This window comes from Portunus trituberculatus, chromosome 31 (genome assembly GCF_017591435.1).
Source record: "Portunus trituberculatus isolate SZX2019 chromosome 31, ASM1759143v1, whole genome shotgun sequence".
Classification (NCBI taxonomy): domain Eukaryota; kingdom Metazoa; phylum Arthropoda; class Malacostraca; order Decapoda; family Portunidae; genus Portunus; species Portunus trituberculatus.
In genome coordinates, this window is record NC_059285.1 from 18056363 (window position 1) to 18068637 (window position 12275).

The 12275-nt window shown below is 43.4% G+C and overlaps 1 protein-coding gene across 1 annotated transcript in view; it reads right to left on the reverse strand.

Moving 5' to 3' along the window:
* LOC123511079 overlaps positions 1–12275 on the reverse strand; it is a 32977-nt gene that overhangs the window by 19647 nt on the left and 1055 nt on the right. Inside the window, 10 exon segments of the mRNA XM_045266694.1 lie at positions 1116–1349; positions 1459–2268; positions 2271–3165; positions 3311–3405; positions 4068–4258; positions 7897–8141; positions 9281–9394; positions 9396–9417; positions 10609–10695; positions 11020–11201. Coding sequence (XP_045122629.1) covers positions 1116–1349; positions 1459–2268; positions 2271–3165; positions 3311–3405; positions 4068–4258; positions 7897–8141; positions 9281–9394; positions 9396–9417; positions 10609–10695; positions 11020–11201 — 2875 coding nt within the window.

The following is a 12275-nucleotide window of genomic DNA, read 5'->3' on the forward strand; positions in this document are numbered from 1 at the left end:
AAGTGTGCATGGCAGATGGATGGGTTGGCTTGTATTATCATAGTTGGTGAGAAAAGTTGTGACATTCTCCACTCACTTCCACATCACTTAGCTTCACCTCAGTCTTATGTTGCCTAAATTGCTGATAATCTTATAGAGCCTGACAATATCTGGTCTGGCTTCTCAGCAGCCCAGATCTCTTCATTTTGGGGAGAGGCATCAAACACAGTGGAAATGAATGTGGTATGTTACTGCTATACTTGACTTTTGGCCATTACTGTGTTATATGGCCAGTGTTTGATGCATCCCCTATGTTATGGCATGAAATATGTCTGCTTTAGATCTCATGCCTGTTTAGTGTTCAAGCACATATTCTTTTTAAGGTTAGTGGGGAGCAAGAGAATAACAAAACACTCACAACATTCTTAACAGCTCATACATAGCACGAGTTGTGGACCGGTGTTAGGGAAGTGTTTATAATATTCAAGACTGATAAATTTATCATATCTAAAGCAAAGGCATTATCTGGAAAATCAATTCAAGGAAAATGTTTGCAGTGAGCTTGATACGTGACTTACTACAAGATACCACACAATTTTGTTAACTGAACACTCATAAAATGTGTCAATGTCAAGAATTTGTTCATAACTAGTGGAAGATAATAGCTTGAATGTATGACAGGATGCTGAAGTGTGCTTTAAAAATTAAGTATGTGATTTTCAGATTGCATAAAGCCTTTTATGTGTAAAAAGGGAAAACTGACCAAAAGCAACAAAAATGGTCAAACAAAAAGGCCGACTTAGATTCTAGCCAGTCCCAAAAACAAGGTCAAGAGAGCTAATAGAATGGGATAAATGTCTTGAAACCTCACTCTTAAATATAAAATGGCAGCAGTCATGGTAGTAGTAATAACATTAGCTATTTAGTATTCAGTAATAAAACAAGCATTAATCCTATTTAGTATGAGAAGCTGTAGTGATAGTTATGTGGTAGCGTTAAGGGAAGGGTTGCCTTGCTGTGTGGTGCTGTGGTGGTGGTTAAGGGATGGGTTGCTTTGCTTCAGTGTGGTGTTATGGTAGTGGTTAAGGGGTGAATGTGGTGGGAGAGTTAAACCAAACATGCAGGGTGAGGCGTACCAGGCAGACAAGCTTTGCTCCCCCAGAACACCTGCGCCCCTCGCCTGCGGCCGATGCGTCTCTTACTTGGCGAGGAGTGGTACAGCCGCCACACTCCCCCCCGCCCAAAGGGAGGTGCCCGGCCATGGGGGGTGCGGTCCATCCACCCATCACTCAACTCATTGGCAGAGGAGGACAGGTGTTTGTACAGGTCAGTGGGGGTGTCCCTGGAGGCCTGGGGCTGGGTGGTGGAGCCTGGGGGTCAGGAGAGAGTATAGCTGAGTGGAGTGCCAGGGGGGTGGGGGGAGTAGTAACTGTCAGGCTGTAAACCATTGACTAACACTGCCAGGGCAAGAAGGCCTACCTTTACTGAGGCCTGAGGAGTAGATGCCTGCCATGCCGCTGATGGGCCGCAGGGAGGGGGAGACCAGGGGTGTGTGGGAGGCCAGGGAGGTGGGAGTGCTGCCCCTGCTGGCCTGGCTGGTGTGGCTGGTGTGGGAGAGGGCCGAGTGGTAGATGCTGTTTCCCGAGGCTGTGGAATGGAGACTGTGACTGAGGCAGCCGTCAGGGGTGAGGGTTCTGTGGCGGGACAGTGGCCGAGGGATGGGGGCAGCGGCCGGCCGATGGTCCAGCAGGCCGGGGTCGGACCGAGCACTGAGGGGGGCAGAAGGCACCGAGTCCAGGGTGTCTGTGGAATTTCCAGCCGGTGCAAGAGCCAGATTGAGGAACCCACCAGACTTGGTACGCAGGTGTGCCAGTCTGCTGCCCTCCACACCCAGGCCCTCCGAGGACACCGTGCTGGCGGTGTCGTCTGGGGCTGTGCCTGACAGGCCAGGATTGACATAGCCTCCAGACTTTGTCCTGAGGTGGTTCGCTGCACCAGCCATCACCCGCCCGCCGCGCTTCTTGGAGAGGGAGTCATCCCGCAGGTTCTTCCGCTTGATGGAGTCCCTGATGCGGCTGGCCAGGCTCCTGGCAGGTGCCGGGGCCGGGGGTGCCGGGGCACTGGAGTCAGCTTCCAGACACTGCAGGTTCCCAGCAGAGCGGGATCTGTTGAGGGGGGAGAGGGGCGCCAGGGCCGTGAGGTACTCCGTGCTGGTCGACGAGATGATGCTGGAGCGGAACAGGTCCGAAGCAGAAGAGGCATCCACAGTGGAGTCCCAGGGCCGGGCGGGCCAGACAGAGGAGGGACGGCCAGGCTCTTGGGCCGCTGCTTCTCGCCGTGACGGAAGTGGATGGAGTCGACTGACTTCTGTGGGATGATCCTGGTCTGTGGGCTGTCTGAAGTGAAGGCTGTCTCAAAGCAGCAGTTGTCGGGCAATGCCAGGCCCTCCAGTGCCTCACCAGACTCCACTTTCACACCCTCCCACCTCCCACCACCACCGCCGCTGCTGCCACCACCACCAACACCGCTACACTCCCGCCTGAGCCGCCGTGCCTGGTCGTTGGTCTTGATGGAGCGCACTGTCTCTGGCCCACGGCTGGCTGGCCGCTCCTGGCCTCCACTCTGCACACTAACAGGCCGCGGGACATCTCTGGTCTCTGGAGGGGTCTTGAGGGAGGCCTGACTGGCAGGGCCACTGGGGGTCCTCATCCTTTGTGGCGGCTGCTCCTGGGGGAGGCTGGGGTGGTTCCCATCAGAGTCCTGGCACAGTGGGGAGTTGGGGTAGAGGCTGTCGTCCTTGAAGTCCGTGTAGTCCCTGAGGCCGCGCAGCTTGAGGGACAGCAGCAGGCGGGCGGCCTCCGGGTGGCGCATGGTGTCCAGCCGTGGGGTGTGCATGCCACTACCAGCCCCACCCTCAGCCGACCCCTGACCCCGCTCCTCCCCGTGTGGTGTGGAGGTGGCCTGGCCAGCAATACTCATGTTCAGAATGAGGTCCTCCACAGAGTCTGTGTCGCTGCAATGGTGTGGGGAGGGCTCAGGGGGTGGGGAGGCAGAGGTGGATGTGGAGGTGGAGGTGGAAGTGCTGGCAGGGACGGCAGGGGAGCGGTGGGTGATGTCCAGGAACTCCGCCCCGATGTACAGGCGGATCAGAGCCTCGTACAGTTCATAAGGGATCAGAGGCACCACCTGCGGGAAGCAGTGACGGGGTGAGAGAGAGAGAGAGAGAGAGAGAGAGAGAGAGAGAGAGAGAGAGAGAGAGAGAGAGAGAGAGAGAGAGAGAACTACAAGCACCATTTCTACAAACACACACACACACACACAGCTTCCTTACCATGTTAGTGAAGAACTCCCGCACAATTTTGAAGACGTCTCGCTCCACCCCGGGGTAGTTGGGGATATTGCAGGATGGGTCGGCTGTATTGGGCCCTGAGAAGGAGAAGAATGGAGAGATAAACAATCAAACACACATACACACACACATGCAAACAAACATTCTATACTGTCAACAAATACTAATCATCTAAAACTGTACAGTCAAACACACACACACACACACACACACAACAAAATGAGAACATGTAGAGTATGTAATCAGGACCAGTAAGTTTATTTATTTATTATTTTTTTAAGAACTTTTTCTGAGCTTACTTTTAGGGACTGGCACCTCTGTGGTTCTTACTTTCTATTGACTTGCTGCCCTAAGCCTGAACCATTCTTGTAGTTCAGTAAGTAAATAAATGAATAAGTAAATGTGTCGATCAATAAATAAGAAAATGAATAAATAAATGAATAAATTAATAATGTGTACCCTTCTTACAAATAAATAAAAAAATAGAGTAAATAAATAATGACTATCCTTCTTACAAATAGATAAATAAATAAATAAATAAACAAATAAGTAAATAAATAAATGAGTAAATGAATAAAAGAGTACATGAACAAATGATGAATAAATAAAACACCAAATTTACAAATAAATTAATAAACAAATAAATAAATAAATAAACAAAATAAATATAGCTATGAATAAATAAACAAAAAATTAGTAAATAAATAAACAAATAAGACAAAACACCCGGAAAACTCACAGTGGGCCAAGCACTTCATGGCGGTCAGGATCCAGTTGGGCAGGTCCTCCGGGTGTCCCTCCGCCACCCGCACCACACCACGTGCCGACAGCTGCGTCATGTTGTGCCGCACACTCTCCCCACACACCATCTTGGGCTCCAGCACTGTGCTCACGTCCCCGAAGATCAGACGCTCACACATCCCGTCCAACCTTGCCGGGGAAGGAGTGTTCAGGGTTTGGGGGTGGTCTTGTTTAGTTGTTTGCCTATCTTTCTTTTATTCTTTTCTTTTCTTTCTTGTTTAGTTGTTTATCTCTTTCTTTTATTCTTTTCTTTTCTTTCTTGTTTATTTGTTTACCTATCTTTCTTTTATTCTTTTCTTTTCTTTCTTGTTTATTTGTTTACCTATTTCTTTTATTCTTTTCTTTTTTTTTTTTTTTTGTAAAATTGGGTGGTTAAGATTTGTTTACCTATCTTTCCTTTCTTTTTTTTTTGCATGTAAAGTTAGGTGGTTAAGAGATGCTAATAAACAAAATAGGTAAAATGAAATAGAATAAATAAAATGAAACAAAAGCAAGTGATAATAACAGTAAAGAACAAAAATAAGAAAAGGAAATTGAGGAAAAAAAAAAAGAAGAGAAAAACTGTACTTCATTGCTACTTCCCCCCAACAAAAAGATAAATATAAAAAACAGGTTTCCAGCAAGTAGGTCATTTCAGTTCAACACATCAAACAGCATCTCCATCTTCTTTGCTATCTATTGATGAACATTCTACCAGTAAAGGATGATGTTTAAAGATTACTTATTTTGTCCATTTTCACTGTTTTTATGTCTAACTTTTGTGTATTTGGCAAAAAAAATGTTTTCTATAAATATTCTCTTGTGATTCTTATAGTTCTTTACCCTTGTGTGTGTGTTGGTTGATCTGTAACACATGGATGACTCCTCTACTTCATGACAGCTTTAAGCATCAAAACATAAGCAGATCAGTAAACAAGACTGTCCACCCAACACTTCCACACACTAACCACTTGCCCATCTCATACTTTCTACTTCTCATGAAATCACTGCCAACCTTCACCTTTCACCTTTGTAAATGTAAGTGGTCAGGCATTTGTTATACATCTCAAACACTCATTAACCAGCCCTTCCTTTCAATATTTGTCTATGCTCCATTCATGTCACTGATAACTTTTCCTGCCATCTTTCTTATTTATATGTAGTCATTACCTACACAGCCTCTGAGTGTAGCTTTTTTTCAGTTTTCTTCAGCTATATAGTGCATGTAATGCCATTTTGTTTATTATATGATGTACGTCACAAGGACAGCATAAGGAGACAGGAGCCTCTTGTTCAGATTACCTACTGCTACAAGGAGACAATGAATCAAGCTTTGTCTTCTTCCCTCCAAGTTATGTCAGCTCAATATACTGACAGATATGTATGGTGACAATTTTTCCCTTATTTCACACTCTCCAGGCAGTTCATGTACATTAACTACTCCATTTCAAGATTTATATTTATATCTTTCTTTGTTATCAATTCAATTTGTCACTTTGACTTTTTGTAACATTCCTTTAACTTAGTTTCACAGAAATTTTCCTTCACTGCCTTTCTTCAATTTACAGAGGCATACACATCAACCTTCCTGAGTGGGTAAGTCTCAGCCATCCATCTGTCCCTCTCAGTCACCTTGAGTTACTGGCACAAACCACTGAGTGTACTCTTTCAGTCTCTAACAGATGCATCATTGGCATTCTGACAGTTAACTGAGAGCCGGCCACAGCCAACAGCTGCTTGTGAGGCATTAGTCAGTTATGGGGTCAAATAAAAGCAGCAAGATCATTTAACAAGTGTTTATTAAGTAGCCATTAGCAACAAACAAAGTAGCATAAATAACGAGTGACATGAGTGTCATGGATCAGGTGCTAGCACATCCACCATCACTGACTAAGGCCACACACAGACAGCTGCTCAGGCCACTGGCTCTCAAACAACACTGAGCTCAAAGGATATGTGCTCATACTACAGATGAAGCAGGATTTATAAATGACTTATTCATATTTTGTAGATTAAAATTAACAGTAATTTCTGTTTTCCATCATATGCATATGTTAATATATTCTGTAAATTTTATGGGCCTTCAATTCTAAATGCAAAGTTTGCATTAATATATCATGACAAAGAACAAAACTATTTTGCTTGAAATGTGTAATTCAACATTCATAAATCTAGATTTTCCTGTAGCCTATATTCAATAAAATTAATTATAGAAATATATCTTAAATCACTGTCAAAGCCCAAGCAGACACCAGGCCTGTGTGCTCCCCAGTGACCAGAGGAACAGTGGTCAGAGAGATACAACAAATCTTTGATGCTTCAGGTCAACACACACACACACACACACACACACAGTAACACTGCCCAGCTCTCACCCACTCTGATTGCCCTACACATCCTCATCCTGCTGGAAAACTTTGCACATACTGACTTTGTACTTTTCCTCTTCCACAAGATACTGGATCACGTATGTAAAAATAAACAAACTTTGTTAGAAAATGCAGTTAATTTGTACCATGTTTTAAAAAACAAGACTGAAACTCATAGGTCAATCAGTGGCAAAACCATTGCATAGTCTGTGACAAAATGAAGTTACTTTAATGAGACAATTATGGCGCAAATGCCGCCGAGTATCACAGAACTGACACCACACATTGTGATGCCTCCTGGCTAACACCAGAGCCTGTCAACCACCACTTGAAAACTCACAATTACTGACATTCACCATTGGTTAACTTCTGTTCTTGTCACATGCAACCTTTAACCAAATGTTAGGATGTTATTGATTTATTTCATCTATCTGCTTGTTTATAATTCTCTTGGACAGTTTGATTCAAAAGATGGATGTCTGTTGCAGCAGGTAAGTAGTGCAAACCAATTTTTTCCTCGTCCTGGTGACTCAAACACATTCTAACTATTAGGTTTGCAACCAGTGGCCCCAATGTTTCCCTGAAAACCTGAATCCCCCTCCTTCCCCCTGGCTGGGAATGCCTGATCTGCAGCAAAGCTGTTCATAGCAGCAAGCTACTGATTACTAAGGCTTTTGTCCCAACGCAGCAGCAGCTCACCACAGGCACCAAGTTAAAGCTAAGTGAAGTACTAACCACAACCACCAGGAACTATATTTCCTTCACCTCAGATAGATACCACCTACCCAAAAAAACTTGGCTCCTCCCTACACTATAAATCCACTAACACCCTAAGCTAAGCTAAGACCTGAAGGTGTACACAGGAACTCCTTGCTGAGGCAGACTAGCTACCATGATCAGCTGCCTTCAATAGATCTGAAGTGCATTAATACATGAGTGTGCCAAGCAAATACTGACATGTATCTAAGCTGTGTCCAGAGACACTCACACTCTGCAGTACCAATATAACTGATGTGATGCACCACAACAGTATCTGAGGAATTAACTCAATAGTAAAACAATCAAACCTCATCACAGCAAACACTGTCAAGCTAAACAACACATAAATCACTGAGAAAAAAACAACACACACAGAAACCATTACCATGGAAATGTTCAGCTTTCATGAAGTGTGAAAACAATCTCACAAATCCAACAAACATGTACAAAAATAAGAGTGAATTAATAACAAAATCTATTTGGCCACGGTGTGCCACCATCAGGTGTGATGGCAGGAACAGATGACACCCTCACCTCACTCCAACATGAACAACTGTCATCAGCTCATCCCCTCAGACCCAACCTGGTAAAACACAAGTCACCACACCAACTCCATCACACAACACCCTCGTGCCATCTTCCTCCTCCTCCTCCACTTACTTGTCAAGCACAACCTCCTTCCACACTTGGTTGGTCTCCTCAGTGGTGGGGGGACGGGCCACCAGATGACACTCCTGCATGCCACCCTGGTCTGTGCCGCGCTGGGCCTCCTTGTCCCTCCGCTCGTTGACGGCATTCTCGCCACGGTGGAGGGAAGCAGCACGCCTGGGCCTCACCTTGGGGCGCGGGGCATCGTCTCCAGGCGAGGCGTCCCTGTCTGCGGTGCTTCTTTTACACCTGACCGACTGACGAGGGAGGGAGAGAGAGAGAGAGAAAGAGAGAGGTGAGCTTCTGTAAAGATGAATGGTAAGGTATTAATCATGTGAGTCTATTTACCTACATACCAGGCTGGCAAGTGCATGAGATAGGTCAAACAAGGCACCACACTCTTTATCTGTCATTATTCCAAGTACTTTTACATTTGATTCTTCACAGCCTCACACCAATTAACTGTCATTTGCATTTACCCAACGTGTCTCAGCAACAATGAAAACTGTTAACTCTAGTGGTCAACAACAATGAAAACTGTTAGCCAACGGTGGAAAGAGACAGTCTTGTGGATCACCATACCACACCACAGAAGCCCAAGCACTACACAGATAGCCACACACACCCACAGCAAAGCCAGGATGTACACACTGGTCTACCCATCCCTTCATAATGAGACAGTATCCTCCCTACCTAACCTTACTCATATGAATGGAAAGGAAAATTTACAAGCACAAGTTGATTTTCTAGACAATAAAAGTTTAACAATCCTTAGACCACAGTTGTTTTTAACCTTACCTGATCAAAGATATTACTTCCAGGCTACATAAACATACATATCAAAGCCTTACACTGTGCCTTTGTGTGTGAATGGAGAGGACAAGTGGAGACAGTAAGGAGAACATGCTAAAAGGCAGAAAATGACGCTGTATAAATTGTGAGGAGTGCATTATAATATTCAAGTGAGGAATAGGAGTGAAGGTAATCCAGTGGGCAAAGATGAAGAGCATGGCGAGGAGAGACTGACAAATTGAAGCTTTTAACATGACATTATCCCAGCGAAAGAAAAGACATCTTTACAGACAAGAAGAGAAGATGGAGGCAAAAAATGTACATTAACTAAAGGAAACAATGAATAGATAGATACTAAAACAAAAAGATATAGATAAAAAATAATAAAAAATATGGCTGAAAGAAAATAGATAGATAAAAAATAGAATGGATGAGAAAATATAGATAGATTAAAAAATGTAGACAAAAATAGATATGGATGAAAAATTGATAAAAAAAAAAAATAAATAAATAAAATAATAATAATAAGACAGTGCACTCTCTCTTAACCAGGTAAATGCGCACGCACGCACGCACACACACACACACACACACACACACACACCTGCCGAATGGAGCTGCGGTGCCGTTTGAGTATGGGGGACGCACCAAGGTCGGGCTGAGGCGTGTTGGGGTCAAGGGCTGCCAGGGCTGAGCGGCCAGGAGTGCGCAGGGCCTTTCAGGGGCGACCGACTGCTGAACCTGATGCACACACACACACACACACACACACACACACACACGAGGAAGTTAAGTATCATCACCATCATCACAAAAAATAATAGCAATAATATTAATATCAACATTTACCAGGTCACTGCCATCATCATCAAAATAACAATAATAATAATTCATTGCTCATACACAGATTTGGATGTGTGTTTGTCCAGTGTGGGAGAAATGCAAAGTTAAAGAATCATAAACACTATTTGTCTTTGCATATTCCTTAATCCCTTAACTACCATGATGCATAAAAACATAAGAACATAAGAAAAGAGGGAAGCTGCAAGAGGCCGCCAAGCCTACACGAGGCAGTCCCTGTGTGTTTAAGCTACCTAATTCCATCTATCATCCTCATCCATGAACTTATTTAACTTTCTTTTTAAGCTCCCAATTGACTTAGCTCTGACTACATGACCACTGACACTGTTCCACTCATCAATGTTTTTTATATTCATTCTGCTTACCAATTGGTGATTTTATACAACTTCAGAAACTTATGTGGGGATTAAAAAAAGTGAAGACTGGCTATTAATCTTCTGACCACCATAAACCCTTCCTAATGTAAATAAAATTGTCTAATCATACCTCAACTCATGGTAAAAAAGTGTCCCAGTACATAAAAAGAAGTAAAAGGTTCATTCATATCTAATTTCTTTCATCATCATCACAGTCATCACTATTGGAATCATGATCTTACTGGTTCATGTCATCTCACAGTTTACTAATCAAGATTCAATGAAAGCTTTAGAAATGACCATCAATTGTTTCCTCCACTATATTAACAGTTTATACTTATCATTAAATATCTAGTAAAAAAAAAAATAAAATAAAATAAAAGATAAAAAATAAATAAATGCATAAATGCATAAATATATAAACATCACATATTTTCAAGTCTAACCAATTTACACAATATCAAACATAGAGCAAATAAATAAATAGAATATGAATAGAATAAACACATAAATAAATAAGCATCACATATTTCAAAAGTTTAACCAATTTACACAATAATAGAAGCTAAAAAAATAAAATAAATAAATAAATATAAAACATCTTTTTCCTTAACATTTACCTATTCATCATTCAGGATTTACAAGTCAATACATAAAATAAATAAATAAATAAACAACAAAATAACCCTGACTCTCCCCCATCCACCGGCCTCACCTGTACAAGTCCCTGCCGTCCCTGAAGTCCTCCGGCCGTGTGGTGCCCCCCCGGACATCCTCCAGCAGACCAGACTTCACAAACTTCCTGCGGGTGAAGTGGTGATTAAATACACACTTGTTACATCCATTCACCTTTTGCACTTATTCATTATGACATTTATTAGATTTATTCACCTTTTTTTTTTTACCTTATTAGATTAACCGACCTTTTTAATTTACTTATTACATTTATTCACCTTTTTATCTTCTTCATTAGATTTATCCATCTTTTGTACCTTATTCAGTAGATTTATTCTCCCTTTTTATCTTATTTATTTGATCTATTTACCTTTTTTTACTTATTTATTAGATTTATTCACCTTTCATATCATTTAATTACCAGAACACACACACACACACACACACACACCTGAGCAGCTTGATGGTCTGGTCCCGGGAGACGGCGCGGCTGAAGTTGGGGTTGGTCTGGAGGTGTTGGTGGAGCCAGTCAACGGCCTCGGTGGCGGTGAAGCAGCGGTCGTACTGCCGCAGACCCCGCCAGTGACGCGCCACCGGCATGCCATTGTAGAACGACCGCACCGCATCATTCCACTAGGGACGGAGGGAGGACAGGGACGGGGGAGTTAGATTGGGTTAGGGAGAGCTAATTTGTTACTTATATTTTTGTTTTATATGAGAGAGAGAGAGAGAGAGAGAGAGAGAGAGAGAGAGAGAGAGAGAGAGAGAGAGAGAGAGAGAGAGAGAGAGAGAGAGAGAGAGAGAGAGAGAGAGAGAGAGAGAGAGAGAGAGAGAGAGAGAGAGAGAGAGAGAGAGAGAGAGAGAGAGAGAGAGAGAGAGGAGAGAGAGAGGAGAGGAGAGGAGAGAGAGAAAGAAGAGAGAAGAGGGAGAGAGGAGAGGAGAGGAGAGGAGAGGAGAGGAGAGAGAGAAGAGAGGAGAGGAGAGGAGAGAGAGAGAGAAAGAAGAGGAGAGGAGAGGAGAGAGAGGAGAGGAGAGAAGAGAGAGAGAGAGGAGAGGAGAGAAGAAAGAAGAGAGAGAGAGAGAAGAGAGAAGAGGAGAAGAGAAGAAAGAGGAGAGAGGAGAAGAAGAGAGAGGAGAGAGAGAAGAAGAGGAGGAGAGAGAGAGAGAGAAGAGGAGGAGAGGAGAGAGAGAAGAGAGAGAGGAGAGAGAGAGAAGAAGAGAGAGGAGAGAGAGAGAGAAGAGAGAGGAGAGAGGAAGGAAAGAGAGGAGAGGAGAGGAGAGAGAGGGAAACTATTCTATCTAATTTGTTATTTTTATTGTTGTTCTAAATGAGACAAGAGAGAGAAAAGGAAACTTACTTAGCTATTTGCATTCTGTTAATCATATGGTTGTGTTTAGAGAGAGGAGAAGAGAGGAGAAGAAGAGGAGGAGAGGAGAGAAGAGAGGAGAGAAGAGGAGGAAAGAAAAGAAAAGAGAAGAGAAGGGAAGGGAAGAGAAGAGAACACAAGAGAAGACAAGAGAAAAGAGAAGAGAAGAGAAGAAAGGAGAGGAGAGGAGAGGAGAGGAGAGGAGAGAAGTGAAAAGAAGAGAAGAGGAGAGGAGAGTGAATGTAGTAGGCAGACAAAGCAACAGTAGAGCACTTTTTTTTCTTCATGCAAGATAGACTGGCCAAGAGCAACAAAAATGTATTAAAAAAAAAAAAAAAAA